Source organism: Eptatretus burgeri, chromosome 2 (assembly GCF_056783735.1).
Source record: "Eptatretus burgeri isolate ZD-2024b chromosome 2, Ebu_testis_v1, whole genome shotgun sequence".
Classification (NCBI taxonomy): domain Eukaryota; kingdom Metazoa; phylum Chordata; class Myxini; order Myxiniformes; family Myxinidae; genus Eptatretus; species Eptatretus burgeri.
The window spans coordinates 17399492-17416563 of record NC_140962.1 but is presented as its reverse complement, the minus strand read 5'-3'; the positions used below and the strand labels follow the sequence as shown (position 1 = coordinate 17416563).

General features: G+C 42.9%; 1 protein-coding gene across 4 annotated transcripts in view; it reads left to right on the top strand.

Moving 5' to 3' along the window:
* Positions 1–17072, top strand: part of ZMYND11 (zinc finger MYND-type containing 11) — an 89257-nt gene that overhangs the window by 72063 nt on the left and 122 nt on the right. For all 4 annotated transcript variants that reach the window (XM_085864184.1, XM_085864169.1, XM_085864176.1 and 1 more), the window contains 3 exons: positions 12179–12505; positions 14541–14714; positions 14831–17072. The exon at positions 14831–17072 is cut by the window's right edge and continues 122 nt beyond it. In XM_085864184.1, coding sequence (XP_085720310.1) covers positions 12179–12505; positions 14541–14714; positions 14831–14953 — 624 coding nt within the window. In that variant the 3' untranslated portion in view covers positions 14954–17072. The remainder of the gene's footprint in view (positions 1–12178; positions 12506–14540; positions 14715–14830) is intronic.

Below are 17072 nucleotides of genomic sequence, written 5' to 3'. Positions count from 1 at the left end.
TTGTGTTTTATCAATGAAAAATTGGAAAAAGTATTATATTGTGGAGGTGGGGATGGGTCAAGGGATGGAGGCACAACCAACCTCAAGTTTTTATCTTGAGAAGAAAGATGCAACACAGGGGTTGATCCTTGAGATCACTAACAGGAAGACAAATGTTTGGCAGCCACCTTTGGGCATCAAATGTTCAGAACGGAGCATCGTAGAAGAACTAAAAATATCCTATCTTGACCAAACTGGACGTAATGCAAGGATACTTTATCATACAGTGTCTATAGAAAGTCTACACCCCCTTTCAAAATTTTCACCTTTTGTTGCCTTCTAGCCTGGAATGAAATTGCATTTAATCAGACATTTCCCACCTTTATTTACATGTCGTAACGCACAACTTTCAAGTGAAAAATAAATTCTACATATTTCAGAAAATTAATTTAAAGTATAAAACTAGAATATCTTGGTTGGATAAGTGTCTAACCCCCCCCCCCCCCCCCCCGAGTTCATGCTTGGTAGAAGCACCTTTGACAGCAATTACAGCTGTGAGTCTGTTGGGATAGATCTCTATCAACCTTGCACACCTTGATTGGGCAATATTTGCCTATTCTTCTGAACAAAACTGTTCAAGCTCGGTCAAGGTATGTGGAGAGCGTTGATGGACAGCAATCTTCAAGTCATGCCACAGATTTTTGATTGGATTTATGTCGGAGTTCTGACTGGGCCACTCAAGGGCATCTATCTTTTTGTTCCTTAGCCACTCCAGTGTAGCTTTGGCTGTCTGCTTTGGGTCGTTGTCATGCTGAAAGCTGAACTTCCGTCCCAATTTCAGTTTTCTTGCAGAGGACAGCAGGTTTTCCTCTCAGATTTTTCTGCATTTTGCTCCATCCATTTCCCCTTCTATCTTGACAAGTGCCACAGTCCCTGCTGATGAGAATCATCCCCAAAACATGATGCTGCGACCACCATGCTTCACAGTCGGGATGGTGTTCTTTGGGTGATGTACTGTGTTGGATTTGCGCCAAACGTAACATTTTACATTTAGGCCAGAAAGTTCCATCTTGGTTTCTTCAGACCACAAAACTTTTTGCCACATGGCTTCAGAATCTCCAAAGTGTTTTTTTTTGCATTCCTCTTAACAGGACTCAAGGTGGGCTTTTTTGAGCAATGGCTTCCTTCTTGCCACCCTACCGCACAGACCTGACTTTTGGAGTGCTTGGAATATTGTTGTCACATGCACACAGTGATCAGCCTTTACCATAAAGGCATGTAGCTCTTTCAAAGTTGCCATTGACCTCTTGTTGGCTTTTCTGATCAGTCTCCTCTTTGCTTGGTCATCCAGTTTGGAGGGACAGCTTGATCTAGGCAGGGGCATGGTTGTACCATTCGCCTTGCATTTCTTAATGATTCTCTTGACTGTGCTCCAAGAGATATTCAAGACTTTTGAAATATTTTTTATACCCATTCACTGATCTGTGTCTGTCCACAACTTTATCCCAGCGGTCTTTTGAAAGCTCCTTGGTGTTCATGGTTGAGTCTTTGCTGTGAAATGCACTACCCAGCAGAGGAAACCTACAGGAACAGCTGATTTTATACTGAAATGATCAGTATCACGACAATTTAACACAGGTGGAGGCCAATTAACTTGGTGTGTGATTTTGTGATTGGTTACACTTGAGCAAATTTACAATTGCTATTATAAGAGGGGTGGATGCTTATCCAACCAGCCAAGATATTCTAGTTTTGTATTTTAAATTAATTTTCTGAAATTAGTAGAATTTGTTTTTCACTTGCAAGTTGTGCGTTACGACGTGTAAATAAAGGTGGGAAAAGTCTGCTTTAATGTAATTCAATTCCAGGCTATAAGGCAACAAAAGGTGGAAATTTTGAAAGGGGTGTAGACTTTCTATAGACACTGCATATAACTACTGACTGCAATCGATGAGTTGGAAAATCCAGTATTTTGCTGTTGTTTTCAATAATGCTTTACCTGCTCATGTAAATGTCTGCCAAGCACAGTGACAAGAAAATATATTAACATGTACTCCTATGAACCAAGGAAAAAAAAATTCCTCGAGTCTCCACACCTGAAATCCTCCACGGCCCATGGCCGGTGTATTTTTCCATCAGGGTGATGGAGAAATGTGGGAAATAGTGAAATAAATGAAGTTTAAATTAATAATGGCAGATGGGTAAAATGTGGAAAGTGGATCCATGGGATGTGGCACGTTAAACTGAATTGATCTTCATTGCGATGTCCACATATGCTCACCGCCAAAGGAAGTAGGCAGACGTGGCATTACGTACATTGAGGTAAACACACCAGGGTTGCTTTTACCTTGCGCATGTGAAATGAAAAGCAGGGTTAAGCAATTGGTTCACTTCTGTATGTCTGTCCGTCCGTCCGTCCACAAACTTCAGTTTATATTCGAGGAACAACCTCATTTGGATTGAATGTTATATTTTGAACATGAATCAGAAAACAAACCTGTAGCTCAGCAGTACTTTGACTTTGAATTCATCCCGATCACACACGCACAGAGAAGAATGAGATTTTATTTTCTATTTTTGGTTTTTTAAAACTTTGTCTGCCTGTCTGGCAGTCAAACAAAATTGAAAATCATTCCAAACAGGAAACGTGCTGTTTTTAAGGATGTCATAAAGGACACAAACAACAGGCACGAAGAACTAATGTAACGTGTTGTTGTTCTGTTCTGCTCAAACAGTCCCACAGCACGGAGATAGCTGATCGATCTCCCAGGAGCGACCCAGAGATCCCTCACATCTATGATGTGCTCTTGTCTAAATGGAGCCAGGACTGCACAGTCTTCCATGATGTGTTTTGTTGTGTGTGGGGCAGCCTGGTAGTGGTTGCAGGTGTGGTCAGTGGTGACGTCGAGTTTGTGTTTGTAGTGTAAAAGCTGTGGGTGGTGTCCACAGCAGAGGCGTGCGAGTGAACATGATCAGACCTGAAGAGTAGTTGGTCTGTGTCATGCATGGGTGGGGGTTTACTGCCCAGGATACTGTTTGGGCCTTGTTTGTCGATTGCGTTTCTGGTTATGTGGGTGTGGATGTATTTCTTTGTCTTTTCCGTTCATTGGGGGATGTTTTGAAGGATGTCACTGTGGTGTCTTTGTGGTATAATTTGAATGTGTCTTGGGGCCTGTGGGTGGTTGCACATGTCGTGGCAAAGGTGATTTGGGTTGGCACTTGCCGTTGCAATTAACTGTGCACCTCTCATGTCCAAGTGGTCTTTCATTTTGAGCATTTTTACCTGTGTGTAGGTGCTCGATGGGTGGTGTTAATGTGCAACCTGTGATGATGCGAAGGGCTTTGTTATGTTTGGTATGTAGGGTGTTTGATAGACTGGAGGCCCAAGATGAGCTGGCATAGTTAATGACTGATCTAATGTACTGTTTTTCTATTCGTGATGTTTCTTTGTGGTGTCTGAAATTGGTGCCTGTGAGTGCCTGAAGTGTGTTCAGCCTGGATGTGCATGTTTTTCTGTCTCAGGTGGCATGATGTTTTTGGGTTGTCCGGCCGTACATACATCCATGCGCATTTTCTCTGTTTTCTCTGCAACCGGTCATGTGGGGTGGCAGCCATGTTGGAAAAACAGGAAAACTTTGGATCTCTGTATCTCCTAAACCACACTGTGGAAAGAATTGAAACTTGGCATCTGGCAACTGCATGGGGAATAAGAGTGATTTGACGATGACATCATCGGTGAAGTGTTATCCCGGTGAAAATTCTACACGAAGAACACTGCATCCCATAAGTATGAAAATGTATGTGGTTCATCTTGGGAAAGATGTGGACATAGTAAAAAATATTATGATGTTATCCATCACGTGGTTTGGCAGCCATATTGTTAACCTCCGCCATCTTCGAAGATGGATGGAGGTTGCTGTTTTCACCCCTTTCTGTTTGTTTGTTTGTTTGTTTGTGAACAGTATTACGGAAAAACCCCTCGACGGATTTCGACGAAACTTGGTGGGGGGGGGGGGTTAGGTATGGTCCAAGGATCATGCCATTAAATTTTGGACTTGGTCCCCGCCCCCCCCCCCCCCAAAAATTAAGAGAAAATTTTTTTTTTTTTGCATTTCTACATGTTTTAAGTGATTTCCAACCCCCCCAAAAAAAATTGTTACCCCCCCCCAAAAAAATTTTTTTTAGAGAATTTTTTATTGCATATCTACATATTTCAAGTGATTTCCAACCCCCCCAAAAAAATTGTTAGAGAAAAAAAAATTTTTTTTGCATTTCTACATGTTTTAAGTGATTTCCAACCCCCCCCCCCCCCCCAAAAAAAATTGTTAGAGAAAAAAAATTTTTGCAACTTTTTTTCAACAAAATTTCGATTTTTATTTTTTTGGCATTTTTACATGTTTTAAGTGATTTCCAACCCCCCCCCCCCCTAAAAAATGGAGAAAAGAACTATAACTCTCAGCACTGTTGACATCATATTTAATGAATAAGATATAAGGTTCACTTGAGTGACCCAGCAGTATTGGCGGCGGAGGTTTTGCACTCTCCCGAGTGCTCACCCTCTAGTTTTAAATTTTAAAAAGAAAAAATCTTTTCCAGAACTGCTTTACAGATTGAAGTGAAACTGCACCCAAATCATCGATTTGCCATGCTGAATAAATTTGGTAACTATGATGTCATAGGTCACATGGTCTGGCAGCCACCTTGGATTTACCCTAAAACCTTCAAAAATATTCTCCAGAATGGCTTGACAGATTAAGGGGAAACTTCACAGACATGTTCACCGTGAGTTGGGGTTACTGGGGTGAAAAGGAATAATTGATGTCACGTGGTTCGGCGGCTATATTGGATTGAAGAAAAATATTAAATAATGGTTTCTCTGGAACCGCTTATCCAATCGAAGCAAAATTTACCATCGAACAATATAGCTGCATACAGTGTGGAAATGATGATGTCGTTGGTCATGTGGTGTGGCAGCCATATTGGATAGAAAAATGAATCTTATCTGATCAAAACGAAACCACACATATAATCCTCTTCCCAATTCTGGGCAGAGTCCAAATTTTTAATGCCATAGGTCATGTGGTTTGGCAGCCATGTTAGTTTGAAAATCGAAAATGAAAAAACCTTTTTCTCCAAAACCGCTTAACAGATCACTATGAAACATGTTGCATCACATGGAGCAAGGACAGCGGATCACAACTGCAAAGATTCACATCGATCACTATAGCGGTTTCCGAAATATAATTTTAAAATATTTTCCTTGAAACCAATGTGGCTGCCATACCACGTTACTGAAGACATCGTTTTTGTCAAATGTATGTGGCAAGCACAGTGAATCATAACTGCAAAGTATAATATTGATAGGTTAAATGGTTTCAGAGAAGTAATTGTTTAATTATTTCCTTAAAACCAACGTGGCTGCCACATCATGTGACTGATGAGGTCATTGTTAAATATAATATTTGCAGCAACAGTAGTGGATCATCACTGCAAAGTCTCCCATCACAAGGCTAAGCAGTTTCAGAGAAATCATATATTTTTAATATGATCGACTCGGCATGGGGAATATTTATTGAAAATTTCAACATCATTGGTCACATGTTCGTGGTCTCGCAACCATGTTGGACAAAAAAAACCTTGTCCGATCAACGCGAAACTCCAAAGACGTGATCGGCCACCCATTCTGAATTTGATTTAATAAAGAGGACAATCGTGGGTCAGGTGTCCGATCGTAACGGGGTTGTATAGAAGCGGGGCGGCCTGGTTTTCGCTTTCACCAAAGAAATTTCACGAAATTTTCACCAGAGATGCGACTGCTCATATGGAATGTTTTGTGATAACTATGTTTTGTGAAATTGTAATTGGCAAAAAAAAAATTATGACTTCATCCTTCACGTGGTTCGGCAGCCATATTGTTTTTCACATAAAACCTTCAAAAATCTTCTTCTCTGTAACGGCTGAACAGATCGAGGCGAAACATTACAGGTATGATTTCCATGAGGAACAAAAACTTCTCCACATATGACACCATAGGTCACATGGTTTGGCAGCTATGAGTTTTTGAAGAATAAACGTTTTAAAATCTTCTTTTCCAGAGCGGCTTGACAGATCAAGGGGAAACTTCGCTTTTTTTTTTTTTTTTTTTTTTTTTTTTTTTTTTTTTTTTTTGTATACCTTGGTCGAGGCTCGTATGAGAGCTAACACACAACTCACAGCAAGGAGGCATGAGACAAGAGGGGCGGGAGTGGAAGGGACAAAACATTGGGGAACAGACACAGGTGAACTGTGGAAGGGAGAGGGATGGGGATGGGACGGGGAACATGGCGAGGGGAAGATGGACATTAAAGGGACTTTCAGGAAGGAAAGCAGGAGAATTGAAGGAAGTGGGCTTGGGTGGATTATCGGGGGTAGAAAAGATCGAGGATTTGGATGGGGGAAGATAAGAGGTGGTGGTGAACAGCTGTTTTGAAAGCCTGAAGGGAAGAATGGGAAAGAATAGAGTGAGGAAGTTTATTCCAAAGGCGGGAAAAAAGAGGAATGAAAGAGGAAGATGAGCAGTGATTCGTGATTTTGGTAGTTTTACCAGAAGGGGGTTGTTGGCGGACCTTGAGCGCCCTGTGGAAATGTGGTTGGGACAAATCGCAGAGAGAGCAGGGGGGGCAAGGCTGGAGAGGAGTCGGTAGAAGACAGAAAGACCACCGACCAACCTGCGGTGATTGAGTGAGAGGCCCAAAGACTCAGCTTCATTGCGGGAGATGCCAATGATCTTAAAGCCCTGGTTTCGACAGCGTGAAGTCGAGAAAGGTGGGGAGGCAGGAGCACCAGCCCAGAGGGGAGAGCAGTACTCCATCAGGCTACGGACAAAAGCTTTGTAAGTGGTCAGGAGCTCAAGAGGGCCGAGGAAGGACTTTGCACGACGGAGGATTCCCAGTCGGCGACTGGCTTTTGAGGCAAGGTTGGAAATGTGACTTTCCCAGGAAAGGTCATGGCAGATAGTGAGACCCAGAAGCTTGAAAGAAAAGACTTCTTCCAGAGGATTGTTGAGAAAGTGGATGGGGGGTTTTGTAAACGGTCCTTTCGAAGAGACATAGTGAGAGTGTGAGATTTGTCTGGATTGAAAGACATGTTCCACGTGTTGGACCAGTTTGTGATTTTATCCAGATCTGCAGTGAGCGAAGAAGCTGCTGCTTGCCGGGCTGAGGGATGACAGATGGTACGGCAGAGGGTTGAGTCATCGGCAAAGAGAAATAGAGGATTTTCCAGAGAGTCCGAGAGATCATTGATGAAAACCAGAAAAAGAACAGGGCCCAGAACGCTACCTTGAGGAACTCCAGCCTGCACAGGAAGAGGGGATGAAAGAACTCCATTTAGGGGCACACGTTGACTGCGACAGGAGAGGAAGTCTGCGAGCCATGAGTGGAGATGGCCTTGAATACCATGGGCAGAGAGTTTGGTGAGTAGGGCAGGGTGCCAGACTGTGTCAAAAGCACGTGATATGTCCAGGGATACGGCTCGGATTTCCTGTCTGGCATTGAGGACCTCCATCCATTGATGGGAGAGCAGTAGCAGCATATCTAGGGTAGAGTGACCTGGTCTGAAAACCAAATTGATGATTGGAAATCAAGCCATTGGAGAAGAGGAAGGATTTCATGTCTGAAGCGATGATGGATTCCATAACCTTGCTGATGATTGGGAGAAGGCTGATTGGTCTATAGTTACAGGGATCTGTTTTTGCACCTTTTTTATGCAGGGCAGTGATGTTAGCAGATTTCCAAGCAGATGGCAGATGACCTTGGGAAAATGAGAGGGTGAATAGAACAGAGAGAGGGTGAGCAAGAGCAGAAGAGCAGGCTTTGAGGACACGTGGGCTGATGCCGTCTGGACCGGGGTTGCAGAATCTGACTCGAGGTTTGAAAGCAAGCTCTCCACCTTGTCAGGAGAAAAGGATACAGAGTCCAGGGACAGTTGGGTGCGACTGGGTAAAGTGGGTAGAGATAGTGATGGGTTTGGGACACAAGATTTAGCTGCAAACACCGAGTTTAGACATTCAGCTTTATCACGTGTGGAATCAGCAGTGCGGCCATTTGAGGTAAGGGAGGGGATGGAGGGGGAACATACACCAGAAACAGATTTGATTAAACGCCACCAGGATTTTGAGGAGGGAGAGAGGTTTGAGAGTTCAGACTTGAGATGAGAAAGATGTTGTTTTCTGGCTCTCCTGAGGGTAGCTACACACTTGTTCCGAGCTTTGTGGAAAGAACTGAGATTGCTCCTCAGTTGGGTTTGCTTTCCATGAGGCAAAGGCAAGTTGTTTCAGGACAACTGCCTCGCCACAAGCTTCAGTAAACCAAGGGCGGGAGGAAGGGTAAGACAACTGAACACGAGAGGGGATAAATCTGTGCATGAGGGAGAGCAAGTTTCTTTGAAAGAATTCCCAGGATGAGTTGATGTTTGTGAAAGTAGTGATAGGAGACCAGTCTGTAAGTTTGATGGCTGCTCGGAGACCCTGCCAGTCGGCTTGAGTGAAATGCCAGACTCGACGGCGGTGAGGTGGTTCTCTGATAACAGCCAGAGAGATGTCCACTTTAATAAGGACGTGGTCAGAAGAACCAATTGGAGCGAAGGAAGAGCAGCAGATATTGTCAGGGAAATTTGTCAAAATCAGATCCAGAAGAGATGGAGTACCATTGGTTGAGATCCGGGTCGGGAAGTTGACCGATTGAGTCAGTCCCAATGAGTCACAGAAAGCTTTTGCTGATGTCCCATGGCAGGTGAGAGAGGTACCCACACCTAGCCAACTGGCGTGATGACAATTGAAGTCGCCACATAAGAGGAAGAGAGAGTTTGGATGAGAAGATAGAAGATGGTCCATGTTTTCGGAGAGTGAGGTGTAGATGGAGTCATCACTGTTCGGTGGATGGTACAGTACACATATAAACATGAGGTGGGAGTGGAGGGGAAGCCGAAGCCAGAGGTATTCCTGGGGTGTGGGGAGTGAGAGCAGTGCAGGGAGAGTGAGGAATAGAGTCTTTGATGAAGAGAGCAACACCTCCACCAGGACGAGGCTCAGGTCTGTCATACCGTAAGAGGGAGTAACCAGGGAGAGATACTTGGGAGTCAGACACGTCTTGGGAGAGGAAAGTTTCTGTTAGGCAGATAATGTCTGGTTTGTCAGTGGCAACCTGCATGGAAAGATCTGAAAGGTTTGAGCGAAGGCCCCGGATATTTGAGGTCCACACTTTTAATGAAGAGGTAGGGGAGGAGGCTTTTGGTGCAGGAGGTGGAGGGGGCGGGGAGGGTCGGACGAGGGACGAGGGGGGAGGTAAGGAGGGTTGCTGAAGGAGTGTGGGTATTGCAAATTAGCGAGGGGAGGGGGCCGAATGAGGAGGAGAAAAGGCTCTGTGGTGCTGTGAGAGAGGGGGGACAAGAGACAAGGAAGATGGCAGTTGAGGATTTGAGAAGGTGGAGTGAAGAGATGGAGGTGAGAGGGCAGTGGAGGGAGGCAGTATGGTGGATGAGAGGGGGGGCCACTTAGAGAAGGAAGAGTGAGGGGGATGAAAGGTGGGAGAAAGGTGAGGGGGAATTTTTGAAAGAGGTGAGAGGGAGGCTTGGAGGGAGAAGAGTGGGATGGTTGCTTTTGAGAATGAGAGTGAGGGGTGAGGGGGGTGAGTTGGCACTGAAGTTGGAAAAAAGAATGGTTGATGGAAAGCGAGCATCCATGGCAAACTGTGGTTTTTAAAAGTTTTAGGTCAGAGATGCGATTTAACACAATTCTTGATGGATGCAATGAAGGCGAATTCAGAGCATGGAGAGAAGAAGCGCTGTAATAGTTGGATTTTTTTAGGCAAGGAATGAAGGAGAGGTCGAAATGAGAGCAGTCTGTTAAAATAGCAGAAGAGTAGTGCATTGTGAAACAGTAAAGAGTACCACATGTGTGAGAGAGGAAGATGAAGCATTATAAGATCGTTTTTGTTGTTAATATTAATGTATGAGAGAGTTCAACAGATTAGGTCATGGAAGTGTAAAAAAAAAAAAGAAATCGAGGAAGACGAGGAGGAAGTTAAGAGGAAGAAGTAGCAGAATCGGGAGAAGGTTGTTGTTGTTGTTGTTGGGTTTTTTTTTTTTTTTTTTTTTTTTTTTTTTGAGATAAGAAAGAGATTAGTTGGGAGAATGGGGGATGTTTGGAAAGTGGGGAGGATGAAAATTGAAGGTAATGGGGAGGATAGAAATTGAAGGTAATGGGGAGAAAAAACAAACAAACAAAAAAAAAAAAAACGATCGAACACCAAGTGGAACTGGTAGGCCTCAAGCCTAGGACTAGGCCTCAAACACCAGGTGAGAATGTCGACATAAATACTCACAAAATAGCACGATTTTTGAAACAAAACCGAACTAGGAACACACATTAACATGTAGGTGAGAAAATTAAACAGTTAAAACGGGACAAATAACAACCGGAACTTAACTTTGAGAATGTCAGCAGGGAGCCCCGAAGGAGACCTCTTGCCGCTCAAAACCGGAACCGGAAGTCCCAAGCTTGCATCTTCCCCAAGCCTTGGTGATACCAGCGTGTTCACAAATAATTAATTGGTCATGCTGTCTGGTAGCCATATTGGTTTGAACGAAATTTAAAAATATATATATATATATATATATATATATCTTGAACCGCTTCATCAATCGATGTGAAACGTCAGTTATGATTTAGTAGACATGTGGAGTATATGTTTAATCTGATTGGATGCATGGTCTGGCAAACACAATTATTTCATATTTTAAATCAAACGGGACAAGTATGTATTAATGATGTAATAATGTGGGCAGAGGCATACTGGCAATGTTGTGATGTCGAAGGTTGTCGTCCTAGTTTTTTGTAATGTTTGTTATGTGATCTGAGAATGACATGGATGTGTTATGAATGATGCCGAGTATTTTTGTTTGGTGTGAGTGTGGGATAGGGATGTTGTTCAGTGTGCTTTGTGATGAAGCGCTATGCTCCTTGGTGTAATTTGTTGAAAGGGTGACTATTGATTTTGAGGGGGCTGCTTTCAGTCTGTTGTTATCAGGTTTTAGGATGCTGAGGAAGGGTTGAAGTTGCACCGTGGCAGTGTTGATGTTGCTATATGCACAGTTAACGGTTATATCGTCCGCATGTGAGGCTATTTTTATGTTCTCAGGTGGTTGTGGAATGTCGTGCATGAACAGATTCAAGAGTGTGGGGGGAAAGGGACTGAACCTTGAGGGACTCCGTTGGGAAAGCATATGTAACGTGTTCAATGAGGTGGTGTCAGTCACTGTCGCAATGGCGATAAACTTCCGGAATTAATATATTTTTTTGATACAACCATTGCAATCTTTATTTTATTTACATTGAATGATATACTTGAACACTTAGAACACAAATCGCCTTCTTACCATTTCCAAAAACCTCCAGTTTTGCAGTACTTGGACATATTAAGTAAGGTGGTGTAGAAAACCATCAGCGGTGATGAACTTCTGGAATTTTTTGAGAAAACCTTTATTTTATTTCAATTAAATCATCTATGGGGTTGGGTGTTCCATGAACTCTCTAGTTTTTGATGTTTTTGATTATTGTTGACAATCTCATATGTATTTTGACAAGTTTTCAAGATGAAAAATATATTTTCTTAAAAGTTGCATGTGTGTGTGTTTTTTTTTTTGTTTGTTTTTCCACCCGCGATCATTTGTGATGACGGACATTTTTGTTTTCGCTGGCGAACATATTTTCAACGAAGTGGGGTTTAATTTTAAATATAATTTCACTTTGATTGGGCTCCCCAGAGATTATTAGATGGAATTTTATTCTGTATTTAATGCCAGAAATCGAAATTGAGATGCACAGCGAAATTCATTCAAAGCAGCTGTGATTTTCGCGAGCAGAAGCATTGGATGTACTCGCGCTCCTTCGTATAGACTATAGAGGGTATTCTTTGTGTATTTAAAGGGTGTCTGCGGTTAATCACACACAAAATAAGACAATGTATCGTGAATAGTTTATTTGTAATTGGACCTAATGTTTGAAAAGAAATTTGTAACTGACTGCATTCTGTTTTTTTTTTGTCAGATTAAGTTTTCCATTTCAAGTCACCAATTACGTGAATTCATGTTTTTCGTGATCGCGTAAAATCACTGGCTCTACAATAACTGTTTTTTTTCTTTTTCTTTTTATTCTACCCAGTTTAAAAGGACCATCAGCAACGTTACACAGGTTCGGAGAGATGATCTGGAGGTAGAGGCAGTCAGTTCAAGCCAAGAGGTCCCACCCAGTTGCTCTCCGGTTCCAGCACTTGAGCGGGTATCGGTTGGCACTCAGACTCGTCGAGCGGTTGGCAACTGGTCTGCTGGTGGGAGGCCGGTTCATCGTGGCACTCAGACAGGTGGTGAACTGCCATGCCAGGGGGCTTGTCATGACAAGTATGCAAAGGTGTTTGGAGAGTTTAAGGAGCGGATGGCTTCGGAGAGACGCCGTGAGGCTGAATGCATGGTACACGAGGCCACCGAGAAGGTCAGATTGTGCTTTACCGATGTGGTTTGTAGATCAACAAATTTATATTTACAGTGCCTTCAGAAAGTATTCACACCCCTTGACTTTTTCACATTTTGTTGTGTTACAGCCTGAATTTAAAAAGGATTCAATTTTTAAAATCTTATCACCGATCTATACATCATACCTCATAATGACAAAGTGAAAACGTGTATTTAGAAACTTTTGCAAATATATTAAAGATGAAACATGAAAATGTCTTGCATCAATAAGTATTCAACTTTTTGCTGACACTCCAAATTGAGCTCAGGTACATCCAATTTCCTTTGATCATTCTTGAGAAGTCTCCACACCTTGATTGGAGTTAACCTATGACTAATTAAATTGATTGGGCACGATTTAGAAAGAAACACACCGTTCTATGTAAGGTCCCACAGATGACAGTACATGTCAGAGCAGAAACTCTACCATGAATTCCAAGGAAGTGTTCATAGGACTCCGAGATAGAACTGTGAGGAGGCATAGATATGGGGAAGGGTATAAAACAATTTCTTGAGTGTTGAACGTTCCCAAGAGCACAGTGAGCTCCATCATTAGGAAATGAAAAGGATATGGAACTCCCCAGACTCTTCCTAGAGCTGACCATCCGACCAAACTGATGAACCGGACAAGAAGGACCTTAGTGAGGAGGGTGAGCAAGAACCCAATGACCATTCTGACAGAATTACAGAGTTCCTTGGCTGAGATTGGAGAACATGAGAGAAAGATCAGTCTCTGGAGCACTTCACAAATCTAGGCTTTATGGGAGAGTGGCCAAAATGAAGCCACTCCTGAGAAAAAGGCACATGACTGCATGTCTGGAGTTTGCAAAAAGACACGTGAAAGACTGAGATCATGAGGAAAAAGATTTGGTGGTCTGATGAGATGAAAATTGAACTATTTCACCTGAATGCAAAGCGCTACGTCTGGCGGAAATCAAACACAGCTCATCACACATCTAACACCATCTCCAACGTGAAGCATGATGGTAGCAGAATCATGCTATGGGAATGCTTTTCAGCAGTAGGGACTGGGAGACTTCTAACAACAGAGGGAACAATGAATGAACCCAAATACTGGCAAATCCTTGAGGAGAACCTGCTTAGAGTGCAAAAGACCTTAGACTGGCAAAGATTTACGTTCTAACAGGACAATGACCCCAACCATACAGCCAAAGCAACAGTGGAATGGCTTTATAACAAGAAGGTGAAAGTGCTTGGATGGCCCAGCCAAAGCCCAGACTTGAATCCCATTGAGAATCTGTGGAAACACTCTAAGATTGCTGTGCACCAACACTCCGAACAAGCCTGGCGTTGGCTTAGCGGCTCGGGCGGCTGGCTTAAGATCCTAGGATCCTGAGTTCAAGCCCCGATGGCTGCTGAATTAACACCAGGTGGGGTTGTCTCAACCTGTCATCCTTCCGTGATCAGCGAAATGAGTACCAATGTACTGGTAGAGGGGCACAGCATCAGCAGCACAGCCACGCTTCCAAGAAATGATAGCTACCCCGGCAGCCAAGCAGCCAGACGCAACAACAGAACAGAACCGGCGCTCCCCATCCAACTTCAGAGCAAATCTGCAAGGAAGAATGGGAGAAAATCCCCAAATCCATCTCTGAAAAGCTGATACAGATGTACCCAAGAAGACTTGAAGCTGAAATCGCTGCCGAAGGCGCTTCTACAAAGTATTGACCCAGGGGGCTGAATAGTTGTGCAAATTAGATATTCCTGCATTTCATTTTCAAGAAATTTGTAAAGATTTCCAAAAACATGTTTTCACTTTGTCATTACGAGTTCTTTTGTGCAGACAGTTGACAAAAAAAAACAATCTCAATTTGATCCATTTTCAATTCAGGCTGCAACACAACAAAATGTGAAAAGGTCAAGGGGTGTGAATACTTTCTGAAGGCACTGTGTATGCAGTCACCACTTTAGTCACCGTGCATAGTACAATCTTGGCTCTCTGCATATTTGCAGCTGTTGCAGTACTGTATTTAACTTGTACCTGTTGCTTCCAGCTTCGTGGGGAGTTGGAGGAAGAGAAGAGACAAGCAGTGAGCAGCATTCAGGCCGAGACAGACAGGAAGAGTCGGCATATCAAGGAGAAATGCAAAGAGGAGTTTTTGGAGGAGATCAAAAAATTAGCTGCTCAACACAAGCAGATGATTTCTCAAACCAAGAAAAAGCAGTGGGTAAGTCTCATCACAACTGCATCTTATTTACCCCATCTCTCAACTGATGCAATACCTTTTATTTCTCAACGGTGTTTACCATGTCACGATAATACCGATGTGCTATCCTTTACCAGTGCTACAACTGTGAGGAGGAGGCAATGTACCACTGCTGCTGGAACACCTCATATTGCTCCACAAAGTGCCAGCAAGAACATTGGCATGCAGAGCACAAGAGGACCTGCCGTCGCAAACGCTGAGATAAACGGTCTCACCTGTTTTTCCCTCCACTTCTTTGCCTCCCCCCACTACCTATTCTCAACCTCCAATTATTTTGTTCCACAATCTGCCCATGTCCTGCTACATCTTACCTTCATCGGATAAGTTGACCTGACCCGACTAGCCTTTGCAGTTAATTCGCTGTCTTGAGGCCGTTCACTCACAGACCTTCGGCGAGGAATCCCGCCTGGTGGGTAGGTGGCTACTCCAGGGCTCATGGCCAAGTTCCCTCACTTTTCTTCCCATTCCTGATGCTGCTCTGGATTCCTCTCCAGCCTCCTGAACGGTTTATTACCTACTTATTGCAAGTGTCAACAAGAGAACTGAACCAGACTTTTTTTTTTTTACCTATTGTGTAGGTTTTCATTTGACGAACATTTCAAATCGCAACAGTTGTGATGACAAACATTTCAGGAGGTTGTACAAAGTGGTTTTGTGTCAGCATTTTGCTGACGGTTTAAATGAAGGTAGAACGAGGCACAGCACATAATCTTATTGTACTCGGACCACGTCTCAAGCAAAATCTATCACAAGTAATTAGACATGCATGCGTTTGCATACTCGTGATTTATACTCGGGATGGCAGTTTTATATTGATGGATGTGTAGGCACATAATTTGGTCAGCAATTGTTGCCGTCGTCACACTCTAATGTACAGCCGACATCATTGTCGTTAGCATTTCATCAAAATCCCAGGTCGTTTGAGATGGCCTTGTTCTTTTCATGTCCGAACCTTTTACACACGGTTGAGGTCTTATTAATGTATTAGTCAGATGGAGAACAATGTAAATGAGCGATATTTTTTTTTCCTCACCCCCCTCCCCCCACTCCCCATCTCCCTCGTGTCACCTTTTTCCTCCCCCCTCCCTCTTCTACCCCCAACAATTGTAACTTGCTTTTATGAAGAAAAAAATTATGTTATTTTTTATCTACAGTGTAGTTAGTACATGTCTAACGATGTATAACAAGGCTGGTTGTATTTGCTTTGCATCTGCTCTTAGGGCTGTCTTGAATTTTACTACTTTGCTTGTTTTTTTAATCGGTGTATGCTTCTTTGCCTTTGTAAATAGCTTTACTGTGAATTGTTCTATCTGGGAGAAAACAAACAAACAAACAAACAAACAACAAGGAGACGAAGCCAGAGTCCGAATGGGCCCTGTTTTACCAAATTTGAGGCCAGCTTGTTGTACAGTGTGATCGAGTGACATATATTTTCCTAAAAAAGAAAAGTTTATTTAAAAAGAAAACAGCCAAAACGTACCAGGTCTATCTTATTGAGGAGGATAATGCGCAAGTCAAATTTCACATGTTCACGGGATAATGTCGAGGGAATTTTGAATCTGTAAACTTGTATAACAATCGATGCATTATTTCCTGAAGTTCACGTCGCTCCCTGTAACCGCATCACCAGCATATGATGCCAGTAGATTAGATGGTTGAACTATTCGGTGACTCCCAGTTCCATTCCACTGTTTGATCCGGCAGTCTGTGCAGCACAATCGATGACTATTTGCCTACTTATCAGATTTTGGCGAATTTGTGTGTTGCGTTTAATGAAGCGGTGTTGTCGGTTCCTGCCTGGTAAAAGCAGGCGTTCGGTGTGATGTTACATTAGTTTGTGTCAATCTCGTAGTGAAATCATCACTTCATCCAAATTCTATTAGCCATTAATTGCAGCTCATCTCTGTGATATATCAGGCATAAACAAGCTTTGTAAATTGCCTTCGGCATTTCGCTATGCCCGCTTCAGTGTTTCTAATCATGTCTAACGATCTCTCTGTCTCTTTATCCCTATCTCTATCTATCTCCATCTATCTTTATCTGTGTTGCATTATTGCTTGAAGAAATTTCATATTTGTTGGAAATCCAGATACTGACTGATTGTTGTCAGGCCTTTCCTACATTAAAGAACTGATCTTGGTTTAGATATAATTCCTTATTACTGAGAAAGGAATTGGATGAATGGTGACAGCATTGTAACATGAGCGTCAAGTCTACGTTGCACCATTTTAGGTCGGACTGCACATTGCACCTTTTGCGTTATCAGCTGGTTATCCAAACCATCAAACCGTTGTACAACTGAAGCATCATCTTGTGCTT